Genomic DNA, 15,058 nt, shown 5'->3' on the forward strand with positions numbered 1-15,058 from the left:
GCAGCTTGGCCAATGACAAACTGGCACTCTATGATTCACTGGGATGACAGATCTCACTCTAACAATCGAATCCATCTGATTCCAACGTCACCAGGAAGGCTGGATACAAAACACAATTCACTGCTTTAGTTGGAAAAGTCTTCCCAGCTTGGTGGTGGGGCGGGGGGAATGTAACTCACTTGCATATGCTCCTTCCTCCCATCACTGCTACTAAGAATGCCTATAAATGACTCCTTCCCTGCCCTCTCTTCCCCTCTAATCTGGGTAGCAGTGTTCCCTGCAGCATCAAAGCCTGCAAATAATCCTCATGAGCACTAAATTCTCCCCCGTCTCAAGGGACACTATTATTATCAGTGTTGGACACACTGATGGAGCAATGACTCACCAGGTCCCAAAGTGAAACATGGGAATTGACTTGGTGAAACGTCATCTCTCCCACCCTCCCACCCGTGTTCTGCTGATGTAGCATTTTGCACACGGTGTGGAGAAAGGACGTGGCCTTTCCATCCACATGCCAGAGATTCCAAGAGGTCCCTTCCCCCAGGCTCGTCTCCTGACAACAAGGACCACTCTTCACTGGCCATGGGAGGGTCCTATCTTCAGGCTAATGAGGACCACCCTGCAAGTCTTCTGAGGGAATACTGGCCACTCAGAGGGCTGTGGACCAAAGAGGGAGTGACAGTCAGATGGCATCAAAAATCATCTGTCAGCAGGATACAAGTTAATCAGTAAATTGTATACAATTTAATAGCCAATGAACACATTAATTGATTGTAACAGTAAATTGATATAATTGGTAAATTGATACAACTATTAACTGGTATCCTGGGACTCAGATTAAAGGGCACGCCAGGGCCTTATGAACAGGTGAACTGGATAGGTACCACATAGACACGTAGGATTCTTCAGCTTGATCTTAACAGAAATGAGTGTTAGAAAACAAACCAATGACACTTTTAAATCATCAATAGTACAAAAACAAGGCATATCTTCTTTAAAGAGATAAGGTTATAAAAAAGTCTTTAAAAACTATAGAAAAATAAGTGTAGATATCCTCCTTGTTTTTATACCCAGTATGTACTAATTGGTCAGTTTTGCCCTGATTTCCAGGAGATTCTTACGCTGAGAGTGGGTCAAAATAGAACCCCAAGTGCAGCCAGGACAAAGGTCCCTAAAGCCACATGCTGGAGACCTGTTCTACAGCTCCGCCAGTGGCATTACCTGTCCCATCCATGATGTCTGAAGGTTGGAGCACCTCATAGGAGCAGGGATCCCTGGGCATTGGAACCGGCTCCATTTCGGACAGGGCAGGCAGAGACAGCTGGCTGGCGCTCAGAGACTGCCCGTTTTCCAAGGAGTCATCTTCATTCGATATGGAGAGCTCCCCATCTGAAGAAAGAGATTGCAGAGTTAGACAGCACCTGCCTTCCTGGGGAGGGGGACATTTACAGCCAGCTCACTGAGGCCGGATGTTTTTGAACAATCTTTATCAAGGGGAGTATGTGAAGTCTACACTCGTTCTTTTGCTTTTAAGACATTTATCTCATTTTTAGGCATGTGGCGTCTAACCATGAGGGCAACAGTTGCCAAAGATCTTTAGCAAATTGTCTGTTTTCTCTCCTTCTTTCTAACTATAATATACCACATGTTGTATGTATTTTTTTTTAAAATGAAAGTGAGTTAAAATGAACTTTTCATAATTTTTGAAAACTTGGAAAAATTGAGCAAGCCTCAGAGACTGGAAAATCAGAATTAGGAATTCCTACTCTAGGGAGCAAAGGGCTTCCTATCAACAAGTGCCAGAAGTGTGGGACTCCAAGGTCCCAGGAAAAACTCACCCTGTCTGTCTTCTCTTCACCTCTGCTGGCATCCAATTTCTCTGGGTAGATAAATGCTTAGGAGGGCTCTAAGCTCCAGCTGAAGGGCCGCAGCAGCCCAGGGATGCGGGGAAGTGCCAGAATTCTCCCACTGCCCCCCAGTGATCACGCCTTGTGGGGGAGCAGACTTTGATCTTGCTTAAAGCTCAGCCAGACAAGGGGCAGCTGGTTAACACCATGGTGGAGGATCAAAGGCTCCCGCACAATGACCATTTGTCAAATCAAAATTCCCCCCATGTGATTTCATCCTAGCCCAGGGGAGTCTAGATAACTAGACATTAAAGTCAAATTAATTTTTAAAGAGGACTGAAAGCTGTTACCGTAAGATGAATAAATAGCCAGATGAAAGACTCTGTGTTATGCTTAGTCAGAAACACAGGAACTAGCAAAGCAATCGGCGGCCTTAAAACTGGAAGAAAGATGATTTACTTGTAGAAATGAACCAGCAAAATGACTCCAATGTTAATCCTGGATAAATAATCCTTTCCTTTCGCTATGCTCCTCCCAAGGCTTTCATTTTATATTCAATGATTGATATGCGGTGACAAAGGATCCTCTGCCAGCCCCCCTCCCCCAGTTAGAAATGGGTGATGAAATGCACGATCAACAGAGTAACTACAAACCGACAGGCTTTAGGCAACATACGGTTCAGGGACATACAATATTTGACCTGACTCTTCTATAAACATAGAAAAAAAAATAATAGGGTCAACCCAGTAGGGAACTGGTTAAGTTTGCATGTTCTGTTTTGGTGGCCTGGGGTTCGTGGGTTTGGATCCCAGGTGTGGACCTACATACTGCTCGTCAAGCCATGCTGTGGCAGCATCCCACATACAAAATAGAGGAATACTGGCACAGATGTTAGCTCAGGGCCAATCTTCCTCAACAACAACAACAAAAAAGAAATATGTATATATATATATATATATATATATATATATAATAGTGAAAAATCATCTGAAGCAGACAATATAAAGCATCGACACTTGAAGATTATGGGTTTTTTCTTCTTTTGATTTGGCCTTTTTATATGCCCCAAACGGTAGTAGTAATTATAATTGTGATTAAAAGTACGATTACTATGCCTCATTAATAAGAGAAGAGCAGTGCAGATTCTAAAGCCAATGTTCTGGAAAGAACACTACTGAACAAACCGAGAGTCTTCAGGATGGGAAGGGCTGCAGGTATGTTAATGCATCACCGTCCCACAACGGATGGTCCCCAGTCCTCTTAATATGCCTCAATTTAGCATGTTCAAACTGACGCCATGGGAAGAGGCTCTGCTGAAAGTTCCCCGTTGGTGAAATAATGACACAGCTGCCATTCAGTTTAATATGTCTCCAGGAAACCACTTTTTTTTTTTCTGAGGAAGATTAGCTCCGAGTTAACATGTGTCACCAATCCTCCTCTTTTTTGCTGAGGAAGACTGGCCCTGAGCTAACATCTGTGCCCATCTTCCTCTACTTTGTATGTGGGATGCCTACCACAGCATTGCCTGATGAGCGGTGCGTAGGTCCATGTCTGGGATCCAAACTGGCGGACCCCGGGCTGCCAAAGCGGAGTGCACAAACTTAACCGCTACGCCATCCGGCTAGCCCTGAAGCCACTTTGATTTTTTGATGTTCTAAATGCAATAAAGGTCCTGGATAAGACAACCAGAGGAGGAGGGGTTGAGCAGTATGGCCAAGTCCTGCTTCTTTGGGGTGAAGATGCAACCAAATGATTGCTGTATTTTCTAACAGATAAATACCCCAGGAGTGACATTGGGATAAAAGGATGCACCTGCAATGAGATTACTTTAGACTCTGTCTATGCATCTGGCTTTCATCGAGGCACCTGGCTAGAGGCTGGTGCCAGAGGCTTGGTGAATAACAGAGAAGCACGCCTTGGGGTGCATTAACTCTCGAAAAAAGCAGCTCCCTGTGGATTCAAAGTGCCTTTGCTAAGTCGCCAAGGCCAAAACCACCTTGAAGGGGAAACAACCTTCAGAATTCCACTGCCATAATTTCTAAATATATATTTCCATTGAAAAAATAAGCAAGGAGAAAAAAGAAATAAGACCCTGATCACCTCACCACGCTAACAGAAAGAGTTGTTTTCCTGTATATATTTCTCACAGTTTACCATATTATGTATCAAATTTTGTGTCATTTTTTTTTACTATTATAAGCATTATAATTTGCATAATTTCATTTCATAATGATTACACTGGATAAATAAACTGATATTTCTTTAGCTATCTCCCTATGGTTAGAAACAAACGGATTTCCAAAGTTTAAAGCTCTGGGGCTGGCCCAGGGGCATAGTGGTTAAGTTCATGCACTCTGCTTCGGTGGCCTGGGGTTCATGGGTTTGGATCCCAGGCATGGACCTACACACCACTCATCAAGCCATGCTGTGGCAGCATCCCACACACAAAATAGAGGAAGATTGGCACAGATGTTAGCTCAGATCTTCCTCACAAGAAAAAAAAAAAACTCTGCTGACCATCTTCTTGTACAAAATCTTTTCTGCAATTAGAATTCTCCCCCTGTAGGAGAGATTCCAATAGATGAAATTTATGTATATTAATATTTTAATGTCTAGTGACACATACCTGGATCTTGTGAAATGGTTTTTCTAGAGGGTTTTTCTATTTACACACTCATAATGTACAGACCACACAAATTTCTTAGCTTTGGGTCATTTCTTCAACATTAACATTGATAACCATGTTTTATCTGTCTGTCTATCTACCTACCTACCTACGTACCTATCTACATACATACATACATACATAGATATAAGTATATACATACCTAATAGAAATAAACAAAAAACATTCAATAGGCACAACAAATTCATTATTAGGTCATCATTTATGACCAAGATTGGTAGTGACAAAAGTGAAAAACACTTGATTTGGATTCATATAATATGGGGATAGAATGATGCTGCCACTGTTAAGTAACTGTTAGTTTAAAATTCTTATGACATTTTCAAACATACACAAAGTAGAAACATTCATGTGATGGACCCCGTATACTCTTTATCAATTAGCTGGGAATTCCTGATGCTTGGTAATTCCAAGTTTGATTAATTTGAAGACTATTTAACTCTCTATGTCTTTTTACTATTTACAAGCGCTATTTAACAGCATCTTTACCAGCATTTTTTTATTAGCATTATTAGAAAAGCTTTTTTTTCTAGGACAAATTTAACCCTCCTGAATAAGATGAGTCTCATGGATTATTTGTAACTTCATCTCTCTAGATCATCACCATATCTTGTTATCATGGATGAGAAAGAGTTCGCTGAGCATTAGAAATTATTTTGATTTTTACACAATCTTCTAAAATTATCTGTGATAATGATGTTCAAAACGGCACACAACGACCTCCAATAATAAGATGTTTCCTACCAGAATTAGTAAAGCATTAATAGGAGGAAGGCAGAATGCAGGAGAAGAGACTAGATGGCTTGAGGTAGTGGTTCTCAAACTTTGGTGGACGTCACAATTCCATGGAGGGAAGTTAAAAAAAAGATTGCTGGGCCCCACCTCCAGAGTTTCTGACCCAGTAGGTTTCAGGTGGGACCAAGAATATGCATGTTTAACAAGCTTTTAGGTGATGCTGAAGCTGCTTTTGCTGGTCAGGATTCCATACTTTGGGAATCAGTGGAACGGCGGTAAGGAGTCAGAGGGAAGAGGACCTGGAATGTCAACAGTGCCTTGTCATGATGAGATTTAGGGCAGGAAATGCTATTTATATGGCTAACATGGAACAGAGGTAGTTGGTTTAAACCTGAAAGAGGACCAGAAAGCAGGAGGTCACATTGTCTAATCATGGATCATGAATATGAACTGGTCACAAACAACAAGGGGGCTGGAGAGAGCAGCAGGGTGGAGTGGAAAAGTAAAATGTGAGCCAGATGCACACATAGCTAACAAGGTAAAACCGGGTCACAGAAGTGGTAGAGAACAGAATGCAGAAGTGAGTGCAGGTCAATGTCATGAATTTTAAGTGGGACGGAGACAGAATCTAAGCTATAGAACTGGCCATGGAAAGTGTGCCAGCCTTATTCTCCTCTTCTCGTGGTGAGGCATAAGAAAGGAAGACGTTGGCAGAGTCAGGTTAACACCAAATCAGGGAGAGTGAGGGGAAAAGTGAGAGTGAACTGATTCATTCAACTGACAAACTTGTGTTGAGAGCCTATATTTAACCACGGGCATCACAAACCAGAAACCGCCAACTGTCACAATGACCTTGTGAGGAGAGCAGACGGTTGCTACTAGCTCCATACGATACTTCTAGAAACCACTGCCCAGTCTGCCGCCTCCAGAGCCCTGGAGCTTTACCACATCCTACCTGCCTACCCTGCCTCTCCTTTCACAAGCCAGGCATGGCGCCAAACGCTAAGGAGAACACAGACCTGCCTTAGGGGAAGGGAGTGGGGTGTGATGAAGAAATGCAGACACAGAGAGGAATCGGTGTGAGCTAGCTGGTGGTGCGAGAGTTGGGAAGAGGAAGCAAAACTGAGAAGTTAAGCCCTGAGAAGTCGATGATGAAAAATAAGGGGTGAAGGGAGACAGAAGACATGCGCTCAGAGTGGATGCAGACCACATACCAGAGGAGGATCTTGTCCTGCACAGAATTTATTTAATGTTCTGAAAGCACAATTCATGTAAAAGCTGTGTTCCAGAGGATTGGCTCAAAAGATGCATTGAAAATTTGTTTTGTTTTGTTTTGTGTCGGTTTCTTTGGGAACTGCATCCACCTATAACCGGATGTCACCTTTATGACTATTTCCCAAGTGGTTTTGTTTTTTTCTGGATTGCTGTCTTGTTATTGTTGGTTGTTTTCCTTTAGGAATACTCTCTGGTTTTAGGGTGATTGGCACCAACTTCTGATCACCTAAATTTTCCCAAAGCTTAAGGTTAACTGAAGTCATATTTTTACAGATGAACGTCATCATGGAGAATGGGCAACAGCAATTCTTTTAGGCTCTCACAGGTAACTATGCATAACATTTACATCAAATAACAATACAAATTGTATGGAAGATATTTCGTTCTGAGAGGGCTCAGGGTTCATGGCCCTTTGAAATTAAAGATTAAAAAAAAGTATCCATTTCAATTCTGAAAAAATACTTTAATATAAACCTAAGCTCACTACTGAATCTGATTTTCTAGGCAATGCATTATGGTTTATATAAAAACCTATGTTCGAAAATGTATTTCTAGTTAGATAAGAAATCTTTATTTAATAAATAATAGTTGAATATGAGTATAAAGATTTCCTTAAATCTATATATTGAATGACTACTGCAATAAATTTCACATGGATCAAAAAACTAAAAATAAAACTTTAAAACTAGAATAAATAGTATAAAGAAATATTTATATACATACACACATGCACGCGCACACACAGATATTTATTTATTCAGGTTGTGTAAGTGGGAAGCCAGGTGGATACTTGTGATTTACTCATAAGACTTTTTGATTTTTAACTTGCAAAATAAAATGCTGTACACCAAATATAAGGGGGGAAAAGCAGAATAATAGGGAAATATGAGCTAAATGTAGCTAATAAAACAATAACATTCCAAGTATGAAGAGTATTTGTTCAAATAAATAAAAATCAAGTCCCAGGTGCCACTTGGGAAGTGCACAGCCTTGTTAGGAATGAAAGAAACGCAAATGAAATGGGTGTGGGTGACGCTGATACACAAAAATGTGTTTGAAATCACGTCAAGTACCAAGCAGGAACGGAGAACAATATGTACATGTTGACGGACGACATCAAAATGAAATATGTACACAGGCGGGCAAGGTTCTGAAGTAAATCTGGCAAGATATAAGCAGAGTTTAATCATCATTAACTTTATTCAGTAAAGGTACTTACATTTCTAAAAAACTAAAAAAATTGCATGCTGCCTTGTTAAATTAAACCAAAAAATATGGGTTCTTCTGGAGGAGGAGAACTCCTTCCTCACTCGTCTGGTTTCCTGAGGAGGCATCTTCCCTAAGCCCTCCGTATTTTTTTGCCCAGCTTCTTATCCGTGTCTACAGAGTCACCTCATTGCTAGGATGCAACCACCGGTCCCTGTTGCTCCACCGGGTGGAGCGAATCTATCCAAACAGTGCGCACAAAGGCATACTCTGCATCCTTCCCTCACCGCCTTGGACCAGCGTGGATTCAGGACTGGACTTTCCCTCTTGGAGGTCCAGGCTTGGCGGAGGGCACGAGTAAAGAGCATTCAGGCCCATCTACGACTTCCTCCAGACTAGCCTTCATCCGTAATAAAGGTGATCCTCGACTCTGATCTCCTGTTTGTCTTGCCTCTCAAATGGTTCAGAAGCTCAGAGAGGAAGGAAGAATGGTGAGATTGGAGGCCTCAAATCCTTAACAGTCTGGAGACTCAAGGAGAGAGAATGCTTTTTCCATCTCAGGTAAAAAGAAATCGAAGGACCCATTGGTGGGCGATAGAAAGGATGATATTATAAACCACGCCTTCCTGGGAGACCTGCATCTCAGTGAACAGAGGGGTGCTGGTGGGCCCCCCGAACTCACTCTCAGGAGAGCTGGGAAGAGAGAAGCAGCAGGCACAGGGGAAAGTCGCCAGACTCTGAGCGTGGGGAGGGCTGTGTGAGTGTTTTGGAATCACCTGCCTGCAACAAGTCACTAAACTTCTGGGACCTCAGTTTCTGTCCCTTGAAGACAGAAGGACTGTGTTAGATGATGCTCAACTCCCTTCCAGATCAAAGTATTATCTGCAAGACAGTTGGGAGAAATGAGAATAAGCCCCCAAAGAACTTGCAAACAAGCCCGAAATAACAGATAAGCGGAAACAGCAAATCATTTTTCAGTTAGGTTTCCCATTTCTTGTACGACTTACTCTGTTGGGGCACATCACAGCAAGAACTGGGAGGGACGCTGGTGGATTTCAGGTTTATTGTTAGCTAATACCGCTTTACATTTGTATTTAAAAAAACTGGTAAGTAAAGTTTTAGTGTAGGGCTAGAGGCTCCTGTTCTACATAAAAAGTCTATACTCAGCAGAAAGATAGGGAGGAAGAAAGGAAAGGTGAGAGGCATGGTGAAAGAAACACTTTTGGGGCATTTTGGAGCATTTGGAGCATCCTCAGTGTCAAGCAATATGCTGGACATTTCATCTACAACAGTAATAACCAACCCCTTTAATAATATTTCGGGAATTTATGATGTGCCAGGCACTCATTCACTGAATACATATATAAAACAATCCTATGAAGCTCGTTCCAAAATTACCCTCACTGTTTAAAGAAAAGTGAAAATTAGGTGGTTTACATAACTTGTGTAAATTCATAACTAGGAAACGCTGGGCTAGGATGTGGCAAGATTACATATGTGTGGTCTCATTGAAAATGACTTATTTTGAAATTTTCATTCCTTAAGAATGGCAAAAGAACAATATAGCAATCCTTTACAAATAAGACATGTAGTTGTCATAGTTAAAACTCAAATTCTGGAGGCTGGCTCCGTGGCGTTAAGTTCACACGCTCCGCTTCTGCAGCCCAGGGTTTTGAAGGTTCGGATCCTGGGTGTGGACACGGCACTGCTCATGAGGCCATGCTGAGGTGGCATCCCATACAGAAGAACTAGAAGGACCTACAACTGGGATACACAACTATGTACTGGGGGTCTTTGGGGAGAGAGAAGAAAAAAGAGGAAGATTGGCAACAGATGTTAGCTCAGGGCCAATCTTTCTCACCAAAAAAACAAAAACAAAAACAAAACTCTCAAATTCTGTTACTGTTACTACTGGCAGTAGAGAAGAATAATGAACGACATCATGAAACTGTGGCTACCTTTATGCTTCCATTGTAAAGAAAAATTATTATGGAAGTGAAGAGTTACGTGACAACTTTAGACTGAAAACATTAGGAAGTGTTAACTAAACTGTATCTTTGTTGGTTCAGCAAATGTGTAGAATTTACACATGCACGCTTCCGAAAATTCAAACAGATTTGAATTTACTGGTGATCACCAATGGCTATAATTAAAGCAAAATCGAAAAGCGAAGGCACCTATGTTAAAGCAAATAATTATCTTTGGGAAGACAGGTAAGAAGAGCCTAATGCAAGAATTTGCTAATTGTTTTTTTCCCTTTGAGACAAGAGCTGTTGTTCAGCCTATTCCATGGTCTCATCTTAGCTTCCCAGATGTGCTCTTTGACCAAAAAGGGCATCTCCATCGAGTGGCTGATGAGTTACCCCCAGAGCTAAAGACGCTTCCCCAAGAACTGTCCCTCTGGCAGTGGCAGTCCCAATATGAGCGAGCCACGAAAGCACTTCATCCAATGTCTTTTTTTTTTTTTTGACATTGACTTTAGAGTGGAAAACAATCCACCCATTAAGGGGACACAGTCATTGTTTTGTGAACTACAAAGGTGTCATTGTAGCAACAATATACAGAGTTTTGAAAAAGCTTCGTTAATTCCAGTTACCTTTCAAATATTGCAATCAAAGCCACTAGCTGCTGGCACAGTCAGCAGAATGACTGCTGAGCAACAGTTAGCTAAGAAAGAATTTATCTAAGGATTTCATTGAAGATTAAAAGCTTTCCACCTAAGAAGTCGGAAATGGCTCTCTAGCATTTGTCAACTTTTGTTGAAGCTATTTTCTGCCATTTGCCTGAGTTCAGGGAGCTGAGGTGATTAAATGGAAGAGTGCTACAGCTATCACTTTGCAGAATTTTAAACATACACAGAAGGCACTACATTCTTAGTAAACACTGCCTATTTACTAATTAATGTATTTCATTCTCAAGCATTTAGAAAGATTTGAATTGAAAGTCTTATTTGCAAAAACAAAACAACTATAGTCTTTCCCTCTCTTTCTCTCTCCTGGTGCATTTTCTTTCCCAGCAAGGAAAAGTCAGCATGTGTGTGTGTACGTGTGTGCGTGTGCTGAAAAGAATCTGTGTACCACCAGGATTTAAGGCAGACACTGCAGGATTCTGTAGGATCAGGGAACCTACGTTTTCGGAATCCACAAATTAGGGAATCCTCCAGTTTATCTTTTATCTCCATGTGTGGCCAGAAGTCTTTGGATTATTCTGACCAGCCTATATATGGAGGCACAATTTTGAAGAGCCATGAGGTTCCTTTCTGTCTGCTACACTCATCTTTCTAACTCACAGAATCCTTTCAAACCCACCACCCTGAAAATCCAGCAAGGTGTACTTCAACCTCAGAATTTAACTGACTCCGTGATCTGCTGACTGGATGATTTGTTACATGGAATGGAACGGTACATGCTTTTGTGCTTGGAGAATCCCCTTGCTTTTTTAATTGTTGCTATTGTTCTGGATTTAATATCCTATTTTGATGTTAGTTTTTTCCATCTTGCTCAGAGGCCTTTCCCTAAAGCATTAAATATGTGAGTTGCAACGACTTCCTGTCACAAAAGTGGCATTGACCTTGAGTAGCTTGTTTCAGTTGCACTTCCCTGTAGCTGTTTCCTGCCGGATTTATCAGCAATTGCTGCCTATTTCTGGACCTCGTGGTCAACAAACCATGGCTCACGTGGACTCTCGGCCGCTTTCCCGACCGCAAACAACTCATGGTCTTAAACTGTGGTGTCTGTCTCTCCTGCGGGTGTTTCTTTCATCTGTCCTGGGCACAGCCACGCCTCCTCACCAATCTTCATGCCAAACCCATTGGTTCTGACACCATCTATCCTGATGAAGTGTCACGGCTCTGACCACTATTTCCAAATAATGACTTTGGCTCCAAGGTTTGTAGCTGAAAGAGAATTCACCATCTTGCTATTCCTGGGAATTCGATATCAAAAATGTAACTGGGGCAGGGGCCTGCCCAGTGGCGTAGCAGTTAAGTTTGCACACTCCACTTTGGCAGCCCGGGGTTCACGGGTTTGGATCCCAGGCACGGACCTATGCGCCACTTGTCAAGCCATGCTGTGGCAGGTGTCCCACATATAAACTAGAGGAAGATGGACATGGATGTTAGCTCAGGGCCAGTCTTCCTCAGGAAAAAAAAAAAGAGGATTGGTGGTGGATGTTAGCTCAGGGTTAATCTTCCTCAAAAAAATAAAAAATAAAACAATAAAATGCAACTGGGGCAGAGATTGAATATAAAATTAACAGAATGTCACAGTTTCTCTCCCACACTAATAGATGACAGGGTGAATCTCACAGAATCATACATCATTGTACAAAGGGCCTTACACAGTTAATAGGGTAGTACAGCTGAAACTGGAATCCAAAATTTAAAAAATCCTTAATGGCTAGAGTTGTGGAGGGAAGCGATAGGGGCTGGCCATTTCAAAGTTCAAGTAGTTCTGTTTCTCTAGCTGAGCTCTCCAATATGGTACCCACTAACCACCAGGGGCTATTATTTAAGTTCATTAAAATGACATAAAATTTTAAATACACTTCTTCAGTCAGACTAGCTACATTTGAAGTGCTCAACAACCACCTGTGGCTATGGCTGCTGCATTGGCCAGCACAGATGATAAAACATTTCCATTATTGTTGAAAATTCTACTGGACAGTGTTGCTCAGGACAGACCTGAAAATCACAATAATGGGCCTACTGAATATGCAACAGTGAATGTTGCTAAACTGGTCCACATCACAGTGAATGGCCATTTTAGTGGATAACTCTTCCTTTAGAGAAACTGCAGCGGTGGGAAGCCTGGAGTGTGGGGAGGGGAGACGTGTGCCAGGGCACATGTGGATGGCGGGAGCCCTGAGGGCAGCAACACAGAACTACAGACAGAGCTGGACGCAGCCTTCCGAGAAGTCCTGAAGCCTCACAACTGAATCTCAGCTCTCCTGGCAGAACGACAGAAAGTCTAGGCTCAGATGAAGCGGAACCAGGAAAAGGAGGCAGGCTGAGGGAAGGCAGGCATCTAAGAAGGGCCGAAGAGCAGTACAGACCAGATGCCTGGTGAAGACCATCTCTAACACTTATTGAACACTTACTCTGGGCAGGTAATGGCCCAAAAGCCCAAACTGGATTATGTCCTTTGATGCTCCAACAACTCTATGAGAGGACAAGAAAGGGCAGCATGGAGTTGAAGGGTATGCCATTGCACAGGTATTCCCAGAGACACAAGGAGGACCACCTGGCTGATAACAGACTGCCTTCAATCAAGGAGGCTGGGGCTAGGCGTAGTGAGAGAGGATTACAAGAAAGCAAGGCTTTGCTGGCTGGAGCAGTCTAGAATCCTGGGGTTACACTCGCTCAGAAAGCAGAGTCCAGAGAGGTGAAAAGCTGCTCTGCACCTTGTATAGATAGAAGATGAGAGAGCTGGGACCAGAATCCCGGGCGTGGGGCTCCTAGGAGATTGCTGTTGTTTTAAAGACATTTATGTGGGGGTTAAGACTGAATGCCCCATTGACTTGTCTCATTCTACACAAGTCCTAGACAAAAGTAAAAAGGAAAGGTTTTCTTCTAAGTATGAGCAGCTTTCCCTTTATCAGTTACTAGCTGGCCAAAGTTGGGCTTTCCTTCTCATTACAAACATCAGTGCAGGTCAGTTGCTGTGGAGTGATCAAGCATGAGAAGGCTGGGGGCATGTGGGCGGGGTAGTGATGCCCACAGTGCCCAAGATACCCTGCCCTGATTTCATAGGTGGGGTCCACGATAGGCAATCAGAAAGGGTGGTATTATGGTAGGTTTTCCAAGGATAACTCATACTAGGTAGCAGCTCTCAGGAGTTGACTGTACCTAAAATGTTTTAGTTTATGGAAACATCTGTCAAAATTAGGGAAAAAAAATACCTAGTGATTTTCTCCAAAAATTCTGGTCAATGAGAAATGAGAGTTGTTCTGGAGAACCTCTGGGGCAAGGTTTTCTTGCTCTTACAAAGAAATACTGAGAGGTAGCCCTCTTTCTTTCACCTCTGGATCTTGTGTCTGTATGTGAGGCTGGAACTACTGCAGCCATCTTGTTACCATGAGGTGTAGCCTGAGGATGGCATCCCTCAGCGACGTTACTAAGCTGATGAATTAACCAACCCTAGGGCTGTCCTACCCCTGGACTTCATTATGAGAAATTCATGCATTCATCCATTCACTCACTCATTCGTGCAATAAATATTACATAAGCACTGACAAATGCCAAACATTGCTCAAGGCATTTGTAATACTTTAGAGCACACAACACACAAAGATCATTGGTCTAAATTTGCTTATTGCTTCAGCCTCTTTAAGTTTTTTGTTATCTGAAACCAGAAGCAATTTAACTCACGCCCTGCTGATTGCACATTGGCTTCACAAGTAATTAAAGAGCCTACAATTAAACAGCATAAAAATAATCAGAAAGACACTTCTTGGTCCTCATCTTATTTGATGTGTCTGTATGTGACACTTTGGACCACTTTCCCCCCACTGAACCACTGTCTCGTCTTGCCTTCCATCACGCTACACATTTCTGGTTTACTTTTGATTTTTGTGTCCACTTCGCAGTCTTTGAGGGTTTTTCTTATTCCCAGACCATTTTCCTTCTCACTCTCAGATCATTCAGTGATGGTTTCCATGGGGTTTTCAATCAGGCCACTTATTTTCCTCATTTTAAATCTTCTCTGAGAAATATGACCAATTTATATGACTTCATGACCGTTTATACACTGACAATCCCAAACCTGCGTCTCCAACCTGGATCTCCCTCTTGAGCTTCAAATCTGTAGATTTAGTTGTCACTCAGACATCTGGATATCTCAGACTCAGTGTGGTCAAACCACCTCGATATTCTGTGCCCTAAGCTCACTTCTCTCGGGTCCCCAGCTCAGTGAATGTCCCCTAGAGCTGTCCATCTAGTCACCCAAGCTAGAATCCTCAGTATCAGCCATGCCTACACCCTCCCCTTCGTTCCCCAAATGTTAGCAGTCACAGGGCCCTCTTGACTCCATCTCCTGTAATTCTCCAGTCTGTCCTCTTCCCACCCCCCTCCCCATTCCTACTACCCTCATTCCTGCCACGTCCCATCACATCACCTGAACCCCAGCAACAGTCAGCTGACTGGTCTCTCTCACTCATGTGTTGGTCTCCCTCCAACTCCTTCTCCCCCATAGGCAGAGTGATGAGGCTGCAAATCTGACTGTGCAGAAAACCCTTCCGAAGCTCCTCCCTGCTCTCAGGATCAGGAATAAACAACTAATATAGTTTTCCTGCCTGCATGATCTGCCCCGAC

At 42.6% G+C, this 15,058-nt stretch overlaps 1 protein-coding gene across 15 annotated transcripts in view; it reads right to left on the bottom strand.

Moving 5' to 3' along the window:
- Nucleotides 1–15,058, bottom strand: part of PHACTR1 (phosphatase and actin regulator 1) — a 504,607-nt gene that overhangs the window by 88,515 nt on the left and 401,034 nt on the right. For all 15 annotated transcript variants that reach the window (XM_044773220.2, XM_044773223.2, XM_044773218.2 and 12 more), the window contains one exon: nt 1,222–1,389. In XM_044773220.2, the coding sequence (XP_044629155.1) occupies nt 1,222–1,389 (168 nt within the window). The remainder of the gene's footprint in view (nt 1–1,221; nt 1,390–15,058) is intronic.

The sequence above is a fragment of the Equus asinus genome, chromosome 8, assembly GCF_041296235.1.
Source record: "Equus asinus isolate D_3611 breed Donkey chromosome 8, EquAss-T2T_v2, whole genome shotgun sequence".
Lineage (NCBI taxonomy): Eukaryota > Metazoa > Chordata > Mammalia > Perissodactyla > Equidae > Equus > Equus asinus.